Consider the following 20190-nt stretch of genomic DNA (forward strand, 5'->3'; position numbering starts at 1 on the left):
AAAGAATTTCTAGACGTTGACATTTCAACTTCGGGGTACCACCATGTTCAACAATCTTCATGGTCAACTTGGCTGACGGCAGTAAAGAATGACCATGAACGACTTCAGGTAACCTTTGGGGCATCAACTATAAATCAGAATTGTTAAACTGGTTGGTTAAACTATTTACTTGGAAGTGGACCCTCTGTCAAGCAATGAACATGAACACATTTGATGCTCTTTCTAAATAAAAAATGGAGGCACTGTCAATTATATTAAAGTCATATTCCCGGTGCCACAGGTTAAAGCACCATTGAATTAGACTTAGACTCTGTCCCAGTGTACTATGACACCCCTCAAACTCCTTCTTTACCCAAAATATTACAGAGCTACCTGGGGATGGGGTTACAACTATCTTCAATGATTCTTATTAGAGATAGAAAAATTGACCATCAGCTAATCCCTAATAAAAGCGATCCACTTCAAAATCCAATTATCAGTAGGATTTTTAGACCCATGTAAACAGGGCTAGTGAGAGGTGAAGAATGTAGAGTAGAAGAGCTCTTTTCAGAAAAATCTCAAATCTACAGTGTTGAGGATCACAGTTATAGACTGTTTTGTGATCAATGATAATTTTTACTTCAGACAGTTATTAATTATTAATAGAACAGGACCTGACACACACATCAGATGGCCTCACGAGCATTGGCTCTTTCACTGCACACAAAGATGGAGTCTGACCTCAGGGTCTGCAGACGACAGAGTGGACTCTCCAGAAAACCACACAGCTGCTCAAGTCCTGAATCCTGCAGAGGGTTGAAACCCAGGTCCAGAAATTTCAGATGTTTCTGGAGGGAGGGGTTGGACTTCAGAGCTGAGGCGACAGAAGAACAGCTGATCCCCGTCAACGTGCATCTCTCCAACCTGCATAAAGAGAGAAAGGAGTGAGATGAGAGGACAACCTTTGAGGTTGAAGTCATTGAGAGTTGAAGAAGTTTCAGATTGAAGAGTTTAGAAATGTAAACAGCTGAAGCCAACAGGAGGAGAAGAGCTCTTTTCAGACACATCTCAGACAGTCACAGGACTAAAAGCACAGAGAAGAAGCCTCAGTTCCTCCTGGAGGTCCTCAGTGTGGATCACTCTCAGATCAGCCTGATGTCTGACCTTTGGTGTCAACACAACTTTCACTGCACACACACTCAAACATGGAGTCTGACCTCAGAGTCTGCAGACTGCAGAGTGGACTCTCCAGAAAGCCACTCAGCTGCTCAACTCCTGCTCCCTGGAGACGGTTGGAACTCAGATCCAGAGTTTTCAGATGTTTCTGGAGGGAGGGGTTGGACTTCAGAGCTGAGGCCACAGAAGAACAGCTGACCTCTGACAACTTGCAGTTCTCCAACCTGAATAAAGAGAGAAAGAGGTGAGTTAAAGTTTGACGCTGAACTCATTGGTCTCACTATCTTGTTGTTGTTTACTTTGAGTGTGTCTTACTGGACAACACTGAAAGACTTGTGATGGACAAAAAAAATGAAACAGGCGCTCCCCTCGGGGCTCACAGGACACACTGTGGTGTCCACTGGGTGAGATCTCACATTAAAAAGGGCAGGGTTTGGAGACTTAGGGGGGGAGTGAGGAGGTGTGGTGCACTGACGTAGGGGTTATAAGGGAGGAAGTCTGAGCTGACAGCAGCCACAGATTTACAGCTGGAGAATGTGGCGTTCTCGGAATGTGGGACCGCACTCCTCTGTGACGTCTCTGCAGGACAGCCCCGTCCAATGATACCTGGTGACATCGGGTTTTTGATGCCATGACACACCCTTTCGTATCTGGGTGGAAAATTATCAGTGAAGCTGTTGGAAACGTTTGTCTGATTTGGTCAATACAGAGCGCTTAGTGCTCGAGTTAGCCGCAGCTACTATACTCTCACCTACTACTATACTATAGTAGTACTATAGCAGCTACTATACTATATTCTCACCGAGCTTAAGTTTTGTCTGTGTCTTGCCTGTCATTCAGTTGGTGTTCATTATTTCCAATGGGTACCCAGAATGCTGCTACTCAAACAGTTTAAAAGTGGCGGGGGGCATGTTCAATGCTGATATTTTCAAATTCTGGCATCATTCTGGCTGTGCTCAATGGGCAGCTGCTTTCCTCTGCTTTACTCTCAGATCAGCCTGATGTCTGCTGGTTAGTGTCAACACAACTTTCACTCAAACAAACTGAAACATGGAGTCTGACCTCAGAGTCTGCAGACCACAGAGTGGACTCTCCAGAAAACCACACAGCTGCTCAACTCCTGAATCCTGCAGCTTGTTCCAGCTCAGGTCCAGTTGTTTCAGGAGAGAGGGGTTGGACTTCAGAGCTGAGGCCAGAGAAGAACAGCTGACCTCTGACAAACTGCAGCTCTCCAACCTGAATAAAGAGAGAAAGAAGTGAGATTAGGGGACAAGGGTTGAGGCTGAAGTCATCGAGAGCTGAAGAAAGTACATGTCGAAACTCTTTCAGTCTGATAAGTCCAAACAGCTGAAGAACAGGAGGAGAGGATTTCTTTTCAGACATATCTCAGATCCAAATGGTCAGGAATCAAATTTTTTATTTGGTGATCAATAATGACTAATATTTTGCAGATATGGTTAATAATTATGAAAAGAATAGGATTTTATTTACATTACATTACCTTGTGGACTGTGTCCCTTTTCAGTGGAAAGCTCAGTGGAGAGCTTATTTGTTTGTCTCATAAGATACACTAAGCTATTAATTTTGAATTTTCAATACTCATTATTTGCTAATTACCAAAGTTAATAGTAAAGCGTACAGAATTTCAGAGTACTAAAGCACAGAGAAGAAGACTCTGTTTCTCATGGAGACCCTCAGTGTGGACCACTCTCAGACCAGCCTGTTATCTGCACTTTACTGTCAACACAACTTTCACTGCTCACAAACTCAAACATGGAGTCTGACCTCAGAGTCTGCAGAGCACAGAGTGGATTCTCCAGAAAACCAGACAGCTGCTCAACTACTGGATCCTGCAGATGGTTCTGGCTCAGGTCCAGATGTTCCAGGTGTTCCAGGAAGAAGGGGTTGGTCTTCAGAGTTGAGACCACGGAAGAACAGCCAATCTCTGTCAACCTGCAGTCCTCCAACCTGAATAATCACAGAAAGAAATCAGATGAGAGGACAAGGTTTGATGTTGAAGTCATTAAGAGCTGAAGAAGGTTCAGACTCAGAATGTACAGCTTTTGGTGCAACCTACTTCTCACTCCAACACATTCTAACTTCAAACAGTGAACTGACCTCAGAGTCTCCACTTTACAGTTTGGACTCTCCAGTCCAGAACACAGAATTGTCACTGATAAATCGTTGAGGAGGTTGTTGCTGAGGTCCAGATATTTCAGATGGGAGGGGTCAGACTTCAGAGCTGAGGAGATCACTTCACAGTCAAAATCAAAGACTCCACAGCAAGAAATTCTGTAATGAGACAGAGAGAAGACAGGAAGTTGCAATGAGAGAGGACACTTTGTTGGATTCCTCCTGTTTGACATCAGAGCTTCAGCTGATCTAAATTCGTGGAGAAAAACAATTATTGGTGAAATTCATCAACAATGTTCAGACTTCAAATATAATTTCAAAATTAAAGACCATGATCAGTCTAATAGGAGAAGATGTGACAGCACAATGTAACCCTGGGAAAAATCTCCAAATTCCCACCTTCTGCAGGTCCTTCAAATGCATCACACCCACCTCACAGGTCACATGTGTCCCACAGCCAATCCAAGGTTTTGGAGGGAAAGTTAACTGCAACCTCACTTCCTCTCCTGTCAGTTGTGTGGGAGAGGAGCTGAGGATGCAGTGCACCGGTCAGATCCAAATCCAGACCTTGATAATCATCCCTCTGATTCCAACTAATACAAATGCCAACTTTTAGATCTCTGCCTGCCTGGAACTTAGGATTGGGGACTTCGTCATGTTATGAGCCTGTTTGATGAGAATTGGTGAGTGTGGATTTGTTTGTTAGCCATGTGGTAGCATTAGCTGCTAATGCTAGCATGCTAGCACTTGTATGCTCTAGGCCTCAGCTGAAGCCTCATTGTATTGTTTGTCGTACTGTTCTTGAATGCTAATTATTAGTTTAGCACTAGCAATTAGCTTTTCATGTTTTGGGGTTTGTTCCAACTGAAATGGACTGCTGAACAATGTCAAATGTTTGTATGCCATGGTGATTGTAAATATGCTTGTGTATACAAGGTTATGATGGAACTGAGTCTCAGTTGGATGGATGAATCTTTATTTGGCCCTGTTTATTTATCCAGGCCAGGTGTCCTACAATGTATTTGAGTAATTGATGGCGAGCCAGTGAACCAACGGCCAGGAGCCTGAAGAAATTCCCACTGTCGGGTAGGAGGCTAGTGCAACCTGTTCTCTTCCCCTCACCTGGTCACTCTTCCATTCCACCACTTCTCCAAAACTCACACCCTCTCTCCAGACATTTGCGCTTTTGCCAAACCCCACCAATGCAATAGATCACGTTTGGACATTTGGTGGTGTATAATGGACCATGTGAGACAAGAATCCCGATACCCAACTGGATACGGAAATTATTTTCTTTATGATGAGTTGCTCAGTCTGTACATTTGTTTGTTCACTGTAAATATTTTGGATTTTTTTGTTTAATAGTTCTGTTTTATTTGTCACATTCAATATACAGCACTTGCACTTAAGTTGACCTTGACCTGGTGTTTTGTGTTTTACTGTCCTCCGCCTTCCAGTAGTCGAACTAAGAATCTTTTGACTACTTATTCCTCTTAAAATACTCGCCTCAGTGGTGATAAATAATTGCATTATGTAACGAAACACCTGTTGCAAAGATATTTTATGAATACTGAAAACGATTAATCCCTTTGTGTTATTCTTTAAATTTTCTGGCAACAACAACAGTAGGCCTATTTACTCACCCCTGAACCTCCACCTTTTCTTGGTGGGATAGTTTGAGTGTCCACGTGATTAGCTTTGTTGTCCAGGGCTTAATGCCCCTTGTTGGGTCTCCCATGGCAAACCAGTCTGTTGTGAGCAGCCAGACGAAGAGCAGCTCAAAAACCCCCATTAAGAGAATTCAATCAAGGACCATGATTTTGAACGGTATGGCATAGCCAGTGCCTGGGCTTTTGGCTTGCAAACGTGCACCCATTTGGCAAGGCCATTACCCATGGAGCCCGGCCAGGTTCAGGCCGACCATCTGACATACGCCGGACCACTGGTGGACTCACCACCTGCGGAGGGGGACGTAGGGGAAAGGCGCAGTGTGGATTGGGTGCCAGCCCATGGTGGGGTGCCCGACAACCCAATCCCTGGACACAGACACTGGCTCTTGAGACATCAATTTCCACCTTGTTGGGGGCCTGAGCTTATAAGGGAGGTTGAGAGGTATTGGGTCGATATAGTTTGGCTCATATCCACACACAGCCTGAATTGTGAAAGAAATGCTGTCAAGAGGGGCTGGACTCGCCACTTCTCTGGTGTTGCCTGCCATGTGAGGTTGTGGGCTGGTGTGGGTTTGCTGATAGTCCCACGGCTTAGGTGCCAATATGTTAGAGTTCACTGCAGTGAACGAGAGGGTCACGTCCCTGCACCTTCGAGTAGGAGACAGGTGCCTCACTGTTGTCTCGGCCAATGGGCCAGCAATGTGGAGTACCCGGCCTTCTTGAAGGACCTGGGAAGGGTGCTGAACAGTGCTATGACTGGGGCCTTCATTGTTTTACAGGGGGACTTCAACAAACAGGTCTTCAAATACTTTTGGAAAAAAATACTTTCATTTTTATGAAAAAAAAAATCAAACTACACGATGACACGTATTTTTAATATTTTTGATAGCGATAACAACTTCATGTTTTCTGCTCCATAAACCAACTAGTTAACTACCAAAATGATTTGTTGCAGCTGGAGTTTCTTCTTGACGGATCATTGAGGAACATTTCCACAGAGTAACTGCAGGAAGTTCCTCCTACAAACATCCTTAAGATACTGATCATGACATGTGGACTCACCGAAACTTCCTGCAGTTCCTCACAACTGGGATCAGTCTCCTTCGCCCATCCTCTGATGTCTTGTAATTTGTCAGGTCCAACTCCTCCAGGACCTGGTCTGACATCTGCAGCATGTAGGCCAGAGCTGAGCAGTGGATCTCAGAGATTTCCTTCTCCAATCTGTTCTCTGACTTCAGGAACTCTTGGATCTCCTGATTTACTGAGAGGTCCTTCATCTCCATCAGACAGTGAAAGATGTTGATGCTTCTGTCAGGAGGCATTTGAAAACTGTTGATCTTCTTCAGATTATTGATGACTTTCTGGATGGTTTCTGGACTGATCTCTGTCTGACCCAGCAGACCTTCTAAGAGTCTCTGGTTGGATTTCAAAGAGAGGCCATGAAGGAAGCGGACAAACAGGTCCAGGTGACCGTTCCGACTTTCAAGGGAATTCTCCAGAACTCTCTTCAAGAAGATGTCCAGAGATTTGAAAGCAGTTTCCTTTAGAGTAAAGGCCTTCAGTACATCTGTCTTCCTGTTGGTGAAACAGTGGAACATGAAGACTGCAGCCAGAAACTCCTGAACACTCAGATGGACGAAGCTGTAGACGACTTTCTGGAAGATCACAGACTCTCTTTTGAAGATCTGAGTACAGATTCCAGAGTACAGCGAGGCCTCAGTCACATCCAGACCACACTGCTCCAGGTCTTCTTGGTAGAACACCATGTTTCCTTTCTCCAGATGTTCCAAGGCCATCCTGCCCAGCTTCAGAAGAAGCTCCCTGTCAGCCTCCGTCAGCTCCTGTGGACCCGTCTCAGGTCCTTCATGGTACTTGAGCTTCTTCCTGTGTGTTTGAACCAGCACAAAGTGGGAGTACATGTCAGTCAGGGTCTGGGGCAGCTCTCCTCTCTGCTCTGTGCTCAACATGTGCTCCAGAACTGTAGCAGTGATCCAGCAGAAGACTGGGATTCCACACATGATGTAAAGGCTCCTGGATGTCTGGATGTGGGAGATGATTCTGCTGCTCAGCTCCTCATCACTCAGCCTCCTCCTGAAGTACTCCTCCTTCTGGGCGTCAGTGAAGCCTCGCACTTCTGTCAGTCTGTCCACACATGTTGGAGGGATCTGATGGGCCGCCGCCGGTCGGGAAGTGATCCAGACCCGAGCCGAGGGCAGCAGATCCCCCCGGATGAGGTTAGTGAGCAGCACGCTGACTGAAGACTCCTGGGAGACGTCAAGCAGCCGCTGGCTGCTGCTGAAGTCCAGAGAAAGTCTGCTTTCATCCAGACCGTCAAAGATGAACAGCAGCTTGCAGACAGCCAGCTCCTCTGCCGTCAGCTTCTGGAGCGTGGGATGGAAAACAGCCAGCAGCGAGAGGAGACTGTACGGCCGCTCTCCCAGCAGGTTCAGCTCCCTGAAGGAGAGCACCACCAGCACACTGACATCCTGGTTCTCCAGGCCCTCGGCCCAGTCCAGAGTGAACTTGAGCACCGAGAAGGTTTTTCCGCTGCCGGCCACGCCGCTGGTCAGAACCACTCGGATGTGTCTGAGCTGCTGGGCTGATGCTTTGAAGATGTCCTGACACCTGATGGCAGTGTGATGGAGGCTCTCCTTCCTGGAAGCTGTCTCCAGCTGCTTCAGCTCAGGTTCCCTCTGAAGCTCCTCACTGAGTCCCTCTGTGATGTGGAGTTCTGTGTAGATCCTGTTGAGGAGGCTTCCTCCTCCTGCTTCATCACTTCCTTCAGTCACACGTTCACATCTCCTCCTCAGACTCTTCTTATGTTCTTCTAGAAGCTGCTGCAGACCAACACCTGCTCAAAGACAACAACAACAACAATCAGACTGCACACAAAAAACAAGCTTTCATGTCGCTCCAGTCCCTCAGAGACACATGTCCACTCTTACTTGGTGCAGCTCTGCTTCTGGAGCTTTCTGGCTGCTCCTCACAGACATCACTGCTCTTCTTCTCTCTGTGGATACCAAGCAACATTTACTCTGAGCAACACACAACAAAGACATTAAGATCCACCTTCAACTCTCATACTGCTTCAGAATATTGTAATTAAATCTAAAAGTGAGCACAGCATCGCTCACTCTGGTTTAAGGACAAAATTAGGAAGAAAAAAACTGTTTCTTACTCTGTGGCTGAAGGTCCAGGTTCAGCTCTGAAGTCCGGAGGCCGTCCTTTGGACCAGTCACTCTTCAGAGACAAACTGCTGGATCCAGAAGACTCTGCTCTGTGTCTGTGCTGCTGACATCTAAACACATAACACATTCCATAGAGTCACGTACCAGAAAATGTCACTATAAATAAAGTACACAGCCCAGTGAGAAAGAGGGTCGAGCAACCAGTCTGCTGCAGTGAACTATCAGTTGAACTCCACATCACGTCAGTCAGTGATCTGTCAATACTGCCTGTGAGCTGGCTCCACCTCCTTTTTCCCATCAATGGGAAGAAAGACCAGGTAGAACAAGTCACCTTGTTAAGGTCCCTGACCAGCTCAGCCTGAAAGACGCACCTTTGTTCTTGCTGGCAGTGTGCATGAACATGTCGACAGTGTTGTCCCAGCATCAGTAAAACAGAGGTGTTCCTCTCCAAGTGGCTAAACTGTACAAACCTCTCCATAACCTTCGATGGATACCTTGCTAGTGAGTACTGCAAAATGCATCATTGTTTGTGTAAATATCTCTGTCGGCTGACCGTGGAAAAATACTTGGTGCATTCAAGAGCACCTGGAACATTCAATTCTTAACAACCTTTGCTAAGAATACCTGGTTCTTTATTCCCAAAATGTAATTAATTTTCAAATCACTCTGAATACAACTTTTATGAAAGACTTTAAAAATACTAATTGGAGTAACTGGGTTGTATTTTGTGTTTTCCTTTGTAAGGTTTTTTTTCACCTAAAGACCTAAAGAGACCTAATGAAACCTGGTACAACTCCACAGAAACCCTAAGAACTAGAGAAACCTAAAGAATGACTAAACTAAAGAACTGCTAAAGAACTAAAGAAACTTGGTACAGTTTTCTTCGGGATAAACCTAAAGAGTTAAAGTACAATCTGGAAACAAAACCTGAAGGTGTACCAATTGCCTACCATTTCAATCAAGTGAAAAAGGAAACTACGACACTGGCTCTTTCGAGTGAAATCCTGTGAGAGCATCCAGTGGAGGAAACCTTTTGGTCAAGTCCAGAACGGCACAAATTTCAAAGGACTTGACAGTCGTAGTGAGACTCTGTTTTACAGTGGCTAGTTTGCCCAAATTTAGATTCAAAGTCAAAAAGTATCTCCATTCTCAATATCGAAATCTATCAGAACACATTGAAATGTGTAATTATCAGATTCTTGCCCAAAACACACTCATGTTCAGGGCGCGAAAGAGAAACAAACACTTTCTTACATTGTGGCTGAAGGTCCAGGTTCTCCACTGAAGTTTGGGGGCCGTTCTTTGGACCAGTCGCTCTTGAAAGACAAGCTGCTGTATCCTGAAGACTCGGCTGTGTGTCTTAGCTGCTGACATCTATACACACACACACACACACACACACACACACACACACACAAGCTCTGAGCTGTATAGAACTCTTATTTGCATGCAAATAACAATTTTTCAAACTGCTCAACGCCGGTCGTCCTGGATACTCAGTGATTTGATGTCCAACATTCCAGCTTTGGAAGGTAAACTGATCACTATGGCATGCCCCCCCCCCCCCCCCCCCCCCCCCCCCCAACCCTGCGCCACATGAGCATAACAAACTCCTGCTGCAATAACAAAAACTCAGTGTTATGTAGATGGGAATGGGAATTATGGTCGAAACACAGCCCACCCAAAACATGTAGTAAACTCAAGGAGGAGTCTAAAGACGGAGAGGAGCCAATCTCAAGTTTACTTCAACAACCAGCAGGCCTTATTTTTAGATATGGAGATAAGATGGATTTGAACTCTGCCGACCTTGAGAGGTCATTGATCTCAACATGTGAAAATTCGGAAATTCTATCATTGCAAAAATCATACTTGGTCTCTGGAAAAAAAAAAAAAATTCTTGGTATTTTTTTAATTCAAATAAACATATCTACATTGTTTAGATTTGTCCAGGATCAAAAATATGCAGTTTCACCGGGTGACAAGAGAGATCTTCCCAGTCAATAGCGCATTTGCCATCAACCTATACAAGTGTGCCACCAGCTGCTCTTACTGCACCTGCTGTGCACGGTCCTGTCAGACATACAAACTTCCTGGTTGCTGCTGCAGTTGCTGCACGAGAAGAGTACAGATGGCTCAGCCTTCTCTAGGTCTCTGAATGCAGCCCTAGAGAAATAGACTGTGAATGACTGGATTTAACGGTCTTTCAACCATGCGGATGCCCAACAAGGAATTATCCCATCTGAGACAATCCATGCTCTGTTATCTCTGTTCGACAGCGCCATTCAGTGGCCATGTTACGACTCTCCATGAACATCACCAAAGCGGCAGGTCAGTACCTGAACCCTTCATGTAAACTCTCGCAGTCCAGTAGTCAGTAAATTGCTGAATAAAAGAATAAAATGACACTGTGATCGCATCTAGCTTACTGAATTTGATTCTACTGGATTCCTTGCAACTGGAAATGTAGATTTAGACACTAAGATCAAAACTCTTTGACAATTAGAAGCTGAGAACCTCAGTAAAATGAGTCTCACGGCAGTCATTTTGTAAAATCCAACATGGCTGTCCACAGGTCAAATCCAGCTTACCTCTACATCTGAAATTAAAGCCTGTAGTTTGTAGTAACAGTAGTACAGATTTTATGCTTTCTTCATAAAGTGCACGACTGTTATAGTTATCTGCTGTACTGTTAAAGCTAGGGTTGGCGATTTGAATGAGATACATTTTTCTAAATACTGGTTAAAATGATCTTTATGACCCGATGGGAAAATATTCATAGCGTGTTTTTAAAGTAGTTTGGAAAATATCCGCTATCTACAGCAGGAGTAAAACGGGAAAAACAGCAACCAATAGTCTTGACGGGACACCTTTTTTTAAACCAATCAAATCCCTTCGCCGTTCGACCTGCCCCCTGCGCGTACATGTCAATGGCGTGCACTGACCCTGGTTCAGTGCGCGCGTAGAAGGACGGAGCGTCGTTGCAGAATAGCGGTGACGAATGTGTTGGGGGTTGACTTACCGTTGAGTGCGCCATAACTTGGCGTAGGGCACATAAAGAAAAACGCAGAAACGAAGCGCTGAGGACAGGTCACGCCAGGGACGCGGAAGCGCCGCGCGCGCCGTGCGCGCCGCCAACGTCTCCGCTCCCAACGGGAGCTCCTCCAATGGGGTGGGAGCTGGGCGGAGCTAGCTTGGCGGAGCCTTGGGGAGATGCTACCATAGATATATATAGAAACACTAGATGGCTCATGCGCGCTGTAACCCAATGGGGACTAACGTCGTCATATGGCGGCCATCTTGGTACAGGGCCGCTCACTCACTCATCACATTAATGTCAATTGAACGTCAACTTTGAAATAGCTATAGATTGCTCAATTTTCAATCGATTTTCAAACGACTTGGTTTGTTATAAACGTCAGACATGTTGGCATTTAACTGCATGCAAAAAGAAAAGTTGTGATATTAAAATTTAGTCTGCATCATAGCAACGTAACGTTAGTAATAAATCAAACTGTCTGTAAATCCATGAAGAATTCAGTGAGTTGAGTATTTTAATTAGTGTAAATCACTCACCTTCCCTTAGATTACACAGAGCGCCCCAGAGTGGTCCACTGTCCTAAGATGGCCGCCAGTGAACGACGTTGCTGACTCCGCCTTAAGGCATCTAGTTTTTATATGATATCTATGGATGCTACATGCTAACGCTAGTTTTCCAAGATCGCCAACCCTAGCTTTAACAGTAAGACCAAAAATCTCTCCTTGCTGTTTGGAGTGTCTGTAGCTCCATGTTAGAGTCTGATGCCGTCGTGTTCTGGACGGGACATTCAGAGGGACCTTCGCCTCTGCAACCTGAACTGTGAAGAGAACCAACTCCCACTGCAGTCGGCCATCATCTTCCTCATTCTCTTCTCCGTATGAAGCCCTGTGTGGAAGATGGTTCAGCAACCAGTCCGCTGCTGCAAACTGTCAGCTGAACTCCACATCAGGTCAGTCAACGTAGACTCTGTTTAACAGCGGCAGCAGTCTTTGAACCACAAATGTACTTTTACAATCTCATGGCGGTGTGCGTTCCCTGTGTTCCTACTTTGTGGCTGAAGGTCCAGGTTCACCACTGAAGTTTGGGGGACGTTCTTTGGACCAGTCACTCTTGACAGACAAGCTGCTGGATTCTGAAGACTGTGCTGTGTGTCTGAGCTGCTGGTATCTATGCACACACAAACACAGAGAACAACCATGTCAAAGGTCATGAGGAACTTCACATGAAGTCAAAATGTTCTCTTGGACGACTGACAGATCAGGGAGCTTCTGACCGTTTACAGACATTCATTAAACTTCTGAGACATGCATGACGAACCTGTAAAGGTCCATTCAGAGACCTTCCAGACATGACAGCACACATTTGATCTGTCAGTTTACTTTGGACAAAGGAACAAACACTGATTCAGAAGAACAGTGGCTACACAGTCACACATGGCACCGACAGAAAAACAGAAAACCACAGAAGATGCTGTCACACGTCTCGAAGCAGGAAGTCAGAAAGGCCTGCAGGAGACTTGGCGCCAACAAACAAAGAGCTCTATCCTGTCTTGTAATGTTACTGCTTTCTGAACTTCCTAAGTGTTTCAGTTTTTGAGTTTAAAATTAAAATCAGGACAAACTGCAGTGTGAGACATGAAGCTGTTTTAGTCTGGTCAAAGTGAACATTCAGTCATATTGAACTTCTCCTTCAGTAAGACTAAATGTTGACTTTGAGCAGACTAAAACACCAGGTGCTGCATCTTCTCTTCGTGGACTCTGCAGGAGCAGCCGATGTCTCTTACCTGTCCACAGACTCTGATCTGTCCTCCTCTTCAACCACGCCAGACATGTTCAGTCATCCTCAGAGGGCCTGATCCAGGGTCAGGGTCAGAGCTGACATGTTACACACACATAAACCACACACACACAGACCAAACATGAAACTACACAAATAAAACCAACCCAAAAATATTTACAGAGCCAAAAGCAATCCCAACACTCCCCCAGAAAAAAAAATAGTTTCAACATGGCATTTCACAGAAAATGAGAAACACAAAGCATAAAATCAATCCAGTTGAGACTCACAGTCAGGATGGAGCAGAGATCCCTGGAGACACAGAAGAGATCTCGCAGTCACAACAGTGGTTTTAGATCAGAGAAAAACACGTTATAAAATGAAAAAAAATCATGTCACAGCATGTGCGCAGCCCTCCTTTGTCCCAGTGTAACAGGAAATGTTTAGGGAGGAGACTCAGCTCTGGCTGCAGCCAGGAACGCAAACAAAGCGAGTTGCCAGGTCTGACACTAAATCAGCCTGCAGTTCAAAAACAGACACAAGCAAAACCGTGTTTAATGTCCAGCAGTGCTGCTCCAAACACAGTGGATGATAAAGTTAAAACACCCTGGTCATCCAGTGAGCCAAATGAGCAGAATTCAAACGTTTTGCAATACGCTCTTAAGCAGGGGAGGCTTAAGGTAGACATGGGCTCCACTGGCAACCTCCCCTCTCTCTCTCTCTCTTTCCTCTCTCTCTCTCTCCTCTCTCTCTCTCTCTCCCTCTCCTCCTCCCTCGTCTCTCTCTCTGTGTTTTGATGCTGTTTCAGCTAGTAATGGAGTTTCAGTGCGACGAGTGATGTTTGACTTAACATGCTATCTGTATTTTCTTCACAACAACACTGCTGTTTGTAGAGCAGATACCAGAACAGTAGCTCCATGTTCCGGGGACTTTTCTTATTAGAAATGCACAAAACTGAGTATAGAGCAGAGCCGATACTGTCAGCGGAACACACAGCAGATGTTACTGTTTCAAGACATATTCAGAATGACTCACCTTTCTCCTTTTATGTTTCACCTGCTCTTAATGTTTGACTTTCTAAACTGAACCCAGAGGAGGTCTGCAGCTTAATTTTTCCCCCAGTCGACGGACCTGTGACCATCAGGAAAGCTTCTCGACACCTGGCACAAATCTGCCTGTATTCAAAGGACTGAAGCAGAAGAACATGTTGTATTTTTGTTCCTCAACTTTATTTTTACTCTACAAACAGGCAACGCACAAACAGCATCTGTCTTCGTCTGGAACAGGAGTGAAGGAAACAAACAAGTGAACAGAGAAGAGTGGAGAAAAGGGAACAGAGGCATCAACACTCAAGACAACCAGCTACTACACCGGCATAAAGAAATAATAGACGGCATTCTTCAGACTGTTGTTGAGAACATCGCTGGTAGTTATCTGGGACGTGCAAGCTGAGGATCCAGGTGTCAATTACACAAGAGCATCAGGACAGACCTATACAGACAGCCATTAGTCTAACAGCCCACAAAACAACAAGGTGACCGAGTCCACATGCAGAATATGAGGAGTGATTACAGATCAGCGTGATCATGCAAATGTCACTGAGATCATGCATGTATGATCTCTGACCTCTGAGAAGACCAGAAGCAGGCCAGACAGGCCCTCAGGGTCCAGACACCGACGCCCATCCCAGAGCTCAGATCCCAGCCCCCGGCCCCCATAAGACGCCACGCACCGTTCAGGAGGGGGCAGAGGAAGGCCCCGGCCAGGACCCCCGGCCCCAGGGGACCAAGACCAACAGGTGCCGACCCCCGCTGGGCACTGGACGTCCAGAGCGGCAGAGCTCATTGCCCAAGAGCCGACCCCACCCACTCAGGCTGAGGGCCACACAGTGAGTTTTCGTTGAAGAAAGATAATATAAGTGGGCGGATCCATCTGATGTTCAAGATGCTTGACATTTCTGCTTTTGGTCAGACTAATCTGTCTAGGGACACATTGTAACATCCCTGCTGTTAAGATAACATTGTTTAAGTTAACAAAACAATAGAAAATGAAATATATTCTCTGAATTCCTACCCACGAGGGTGAATGGAATGGGCCTTCAGAGTGAGTTAACTAGTAATTGGCTGAAAAGGAGAAAGTGGCAGGACCAGAAAGTCAGTAGTCTGAAAGCACATCCAGAGAATGAATTAAGGAGCATTTTCTTTTCTTTTTTTTCCCCATGAAACTGACTGAAACTGGACCAAAACCATCACATCTCGAAATGAGCAAAATGTGACGAAAACTAGTAAGCATTTTCATCCAAAGAACTAAAACTAAGACTGAAAGTACATAAAATGGCTGCCAAAACTAACACCGTTCAGCCGCTCACAACTATTCACACTGCAGATCTACTGGCGATCCCTCTGCCGCTCACTGCTCAATGAAGTCTTCTCTGAGTCGATTGTAAGGATCTAGGCCTCGTATTTCCACCTGCAGAGAGATGAGAGGAGATGATCAGAGTCTCTGTGAAGCAGTGAGGACTTCAGTCCTGTTCAGAGCAGCAGTCAGCAGCTCAGAGCTCATGAAGGACCATCGACTGACCTCAGAGTCTGGCAGGCTGCAGTCTGGACTCTGCTGAAGATCAACCAGCTGCTGCACATCTGGATCCTGCAGGTCGTTGTAACTCAGCTGGAGCTCCTTCAGGTGGGAGGGGTTGGACTTCAGAGCCGAGGCCAGAGAAGAACAGCTGATCTTTGACAATTTGCAATCCTCCAAACTGAATAAAGAGAGAAAGCAGCAGAATCAATGAGGAGGAACCAATCGGATGTATTGATGGAGAAATGAGCAGCTCCACATTACTGAGTCCTGATCAATGAGCTGCTCTGTTGTTCAGTCCACTCTCTCACTGCAGGATCAGAGTCTCAGATCACAGCTGCTGACAAACATTTCTCCTTCTAACAGTCAACTGACCTCAGAGTCTGCAGACTGCAGAGTGGACTCTCCAGAGAACCACACAGCTGCTCAACTCCTGAATCCCGCAGAGGGTTGAAACCCAGGTCCAGATCTTTCAGGACAGAGGGGTTGGACTTCAGAGCTGAGGCAAAATGAGAACAGCTGATCTCTGACAAATAGCAGTTATACAGCCTGAAGAGAGAAAGAGGTGAGATTAGATGACAAAGTTTAACGAAGATGGTCAGACTGAAGAATTTAAAAATGAAAGTTGCTGAAGCAAGAGGAGAAGAACTCTTTTAAGACAGTTCTCATATCCATAGCTTTGGGAATCAAATTTATAGGCAGTTTGGTGATCGATAGTAATTAAAGTTTATCAGAAATAGTTATTAATCATTAAAAGAACAGGATCTTAGATGCCCTCATGGGCTCTGCCCCTTTTCAGTGGAAATGAGCCAGTTTCTTGATATCAGTCTCATAAGATACTTTTTTTTATTTTGAATTTTGTATACCTGTTAAATTGGTAACAATTACCAGAGTAAAGCCTGAAGAATGAATGAATGAATGAATTTATTTATTTTTCGAACATGTATAAAGTGAAGAAAGAAAAAAAAAAAGCTAAAGAAAGTTAATGCAAATCAAAGCAAAAAGAGAAAAAACAACAACATAACCACATAGTTCGAAAAAAGGAGTAGGAAGAAGTAAAACGTTTTTAGAGATTCCTACCCCTTTTTAACTTACCAAGTTTTCATACATCATAGGACTTCATATAATATGACATAATTTAATATGTATGTATACATATACCATGCAGGTATCCCTATAAATACATAATATATACCCACACATACTATATAGTTATCCCCATAAATACATACTATATAATAAAATAGTTATAATATAACTACAGTATATCAACAATATATCAATTTCCACTATATGTATAATACTCAACACCATTTGTTATCATCATCCACAGTTCCAGACTTCCTCTTCCATATACTTAAGAAATATTTTTGTACCTTTTTTTATTTTAACAGTATTGCTACTTTGTTTTTTTTTTCTGTCTCCAGACTGTTCCACAGAGCCACTCCACAGCTTGACATGCACATACTTTTCAGTGTAGTTTGAACTTTTGGTTTTTTTTTTTATAGTTCAGGTCTCCTCTTAGATTATAACCACCCTCCCTTTCTGCAAACATCCTCTGTATATTTTTTGGCAGTAGATTATTTCTTGCTTTGTACATTATTTGTGCTGTTTTGAATTTGACTAGATCCATGAATTTCAACAAGTGTGATTTTATGAATAGTGGGTTTGTGTGGTCTCTGTATCCTGCATTGTTTATTATCCTTATTGCTCTTTCTGTATAGTGCATGTAGGCTGTAGAGTGGCTCTGTAGCTGTTTCCCCAGACCTCAACACAATAAGACAGATATGGCAAAAAAGTGCGCAATATAAGGTGTGCAGTGACTTAATGTCCAGAATATGTTTAGTTTTCCACAGTATTGATGTGCATTTTGCCAGTTTTGCTCGTATGTAATAAATTTTAGAGTTGTTGACACAGAATAGGTTGGTGTCGTCCTTCCACAACATCAAATAATGGTGAACCAAGATGGGTGCTGTACTCTCTTTAGTTAATCTGCTTGGTAGTTTGCTCTCATTTCACATCTTTTTTTTTTTTTTTATTGTTTTTAGCCAAACAGTTGTCTAAGGACAGTTTAATGTTGTATCCTAAAAAAGGAGCTCTCCCAACAACTGTAACGGACAATCAAATCTGTAGGAATTCCTCCAGCTACAGCCTAGATCTGTGCCAGCGTCAGCCTGTACTTGTGCTAGGTTCAGGCTGGATCTCTGCTAGCTTCAGCATTGTTTTACTCTAACTTCACACAGGATCTCTGTTAGCTTCATCCTGTACCTCTACTAGATTCAGTCTGGACCTCTGCTAGCTTCAGCATGGTTCTATGCTAGCTTCAATCGGGATATCTGCTAGCTTCAGCATGGCCCTCTTCGAGATTCAGTTCAGCCTTCCAATTGCTTCAGCCTGGACCTCTAGTGGCTTCAATCTGTCCTTCAACCTACTAAAGCCTCAACCTTCACTGGCTGATGATGAGGCCTCTGCTAGCTTCCACCTGCTACTGTTAAGGCCAATGTTACCTTCATCCTGGGACTCTGCAAGCTTTGCTCGGGTCTCTAATAATATGACAACCTGGACTTTTGGTAGCTTCAACCTTGCCTTCCATCTGATTCAGTGCAGATCTTGACTTGTTTTACTCTGTGTGGAGTGTGGATCACTCTCAGATTGGCTTGTTGTCTGCCCTGCAGTGTCAACACAACTTTCACTGCACACAAACTCAAACATGGAGTCTGACCTCAGAGTCTGCAGACTGCAGAGTGGATTCTCCAGAAGACTACACAGCTGCTCAACTCCTGAATCCCGCACATCGTTGTGGCTCAGGTCCAGATGTTTCAAGAGGGAAGCGTTGGACTTCAGAGCTGAGACCACATGTAAACAGGCGAAGTTTGTCAAACTACACCACGGCAGCCTGAATAAAGAGAGAAAGAAGTGAGATTAGAGGACAGAGTTTGATGTTGAAGTCATGGAGAGCTGGAGAAGTTTCAGACTGAAGAGTTCAGAAATGTAAAGTCCAAACAGCTGAAGCCAACAAGAGGAGAAGAGCTCTTTTCACACACATCTCGGATCTCCAGTTAACACAGCAGCTACACACCGAATGCCTCTTCTTTTTTTTCATGGACACACATGGACTGAGATTAACAACAAACACCAGGAAACAAAGCAAAATTTGCTCTGACTGTACAACTCTTGGTTCAACATCTTTTATTAGTTGGTGAGCACTGATGAAATGAATTCATGACACACACACACACACACACACACACACACACACACACCAATTAGATGCACCGTGAGAGTAGCTTTGTGCTGCGTAGAACTCTTTGCATGCGAATGTATACTTTCTTGTCAAATCAGTTCTGACCGTATTGAGTGTGGTGTACTCTGATAATCTCAACACGGCACACCACACAAAACCATCTTTTTCACCACCGATCAAGAATTCAGCCCTCCAAGCCAGAAATGATGAGACATGATCCAACTAAAACGAGCAAGAAGAAGCAACACAGGAATAACCACAAAAAAGGGAAGTGCAACACGCAATATCAAATTTTCAGGCTTTTAGAAACAGTTGCGCCGGTGGAGCTGGGCACAGGTGGTGGGAGAGCTTGTTTCATTCGCCTACACCGTCGGCGGCGGGCGTTCTGCGTTAATTCACTTCCGCATTGGTGGAAGCGCTCGTTTTCCCTACCCACGCATTCCAGGCTGGCCAGCGTTGAAGAAACCAGTTTATTAAAATAATCGTTGCCTACCTGTTGTGTTGTTTGGAATGCGCCTTGAATGCGCGAGGTAGAAATGAGCGCTCCCGTCAATGTGGAAGTGAATTAACACCGCACCGTCCGTGGCTGGCGGTGTGGGCAGACAAAACAAGCTCTCTCACCACCTGCGCCCCGCGCCACGGGCCGCTACTGTTTAGTATCTTTTGGTACATTGACAGTGAAATTCACACTGGAGTCAAATTCCTTATTTGTTGTACAAACTTAGCCAATTAAACTGATTCTGATTCTGAAAGAGGACATATGAAAGGATCTAATGATTATGTTCTTGGGATGATTCTTAATGGAAAGATCCCCAACTTTGTGTGTTGTTTTTTTTTTTCTCTGCTTCCATGTTCTTCAATCATTGGCTAAAATTTGTTCCGTGACGCAATTCTCAGAGTGACGACTCGGCAGTCGTTGGCTTTCCCCACACACAAGAAGATTTTTAGTCAGAAATATTGAACAGGTTGAACAATTATGATTGCTGACTCTGACCCGTTTTAGAGCCGATGCAAATTCACTCCTAACACACCTCAGACCACACGATAATCTCATGGATACTCATACAAATAAGATAATCTGTATTTTGTCCGTCCGATGTCAGGGACAACACACACACACACACACACACACACACACACACACACACACACACACACACACACCCACACACACACTCAGTGATTTGACTCCAACAGATTCTAACTTCAGACAGTGAACTGACCTCAGAGTCTCCAGTTTACAGTTTGGACTCTGCAGTCCAGGACACAGGATCTTCATTGAATGAAATAGTCAGGTGTAGTTGTTGTCCAGGTTCAGAGTGTTTCGATGGGAGGATCCGACGTTAGAGCTGAGGAGATCACTTCACAGTGAAATTCAGAGAGTTCGCAGATTATAAAGTCTGTAATGAGACA

General features: G+C 44.6%; 1 protein-coding gene across 1 annotated transcript in view; it reads right to left on the reverse strand.

The window, feature by feature from the left end:
* LOC115385939 (NACHT, LRR and PYD domains-containing protein 12-like) overlaps nt 1-15603 on the reverse strand; it is a 226843-nt gene extending 211240 nt beyond the window's left edge. Inside the window, exons 1-3 of the mRNA XM_030088044.1 lie at nt 15540-15603; nt 13250-15428; nt 12967-13057 (exon numbers count right to left, since the gene is read on the reverse strand). Of these exons, the coding sequence (XP_029943904.1) occupies nt 12967-13013 (47 nt within the window). The 5' untranslated portion in view covers nt 13014-13057; nt 13250-15428; nt 15540-15603. The remainder of the gene's footprint in view (nt 1-12966; nt 13058-13249; nt 15429-15539) is intronic.
* Nucleotides 15604-20190: the final 4587 nt, after the last annotated feature.

This window comes from Salarias fasciatus, chromosome 3 (assembly GCF_902148845.1).
Source record: "Salarias fasciatus chromosome 3, fSalaFa1.1, whole genome shotgun sequence".
Classification (NCBI taxonomy): Eukaryota; Metazoa; Chordata; class Actinopteri; order Blenniiformes; family Blenniidae; genus Salarias; species Salarias fasciatus.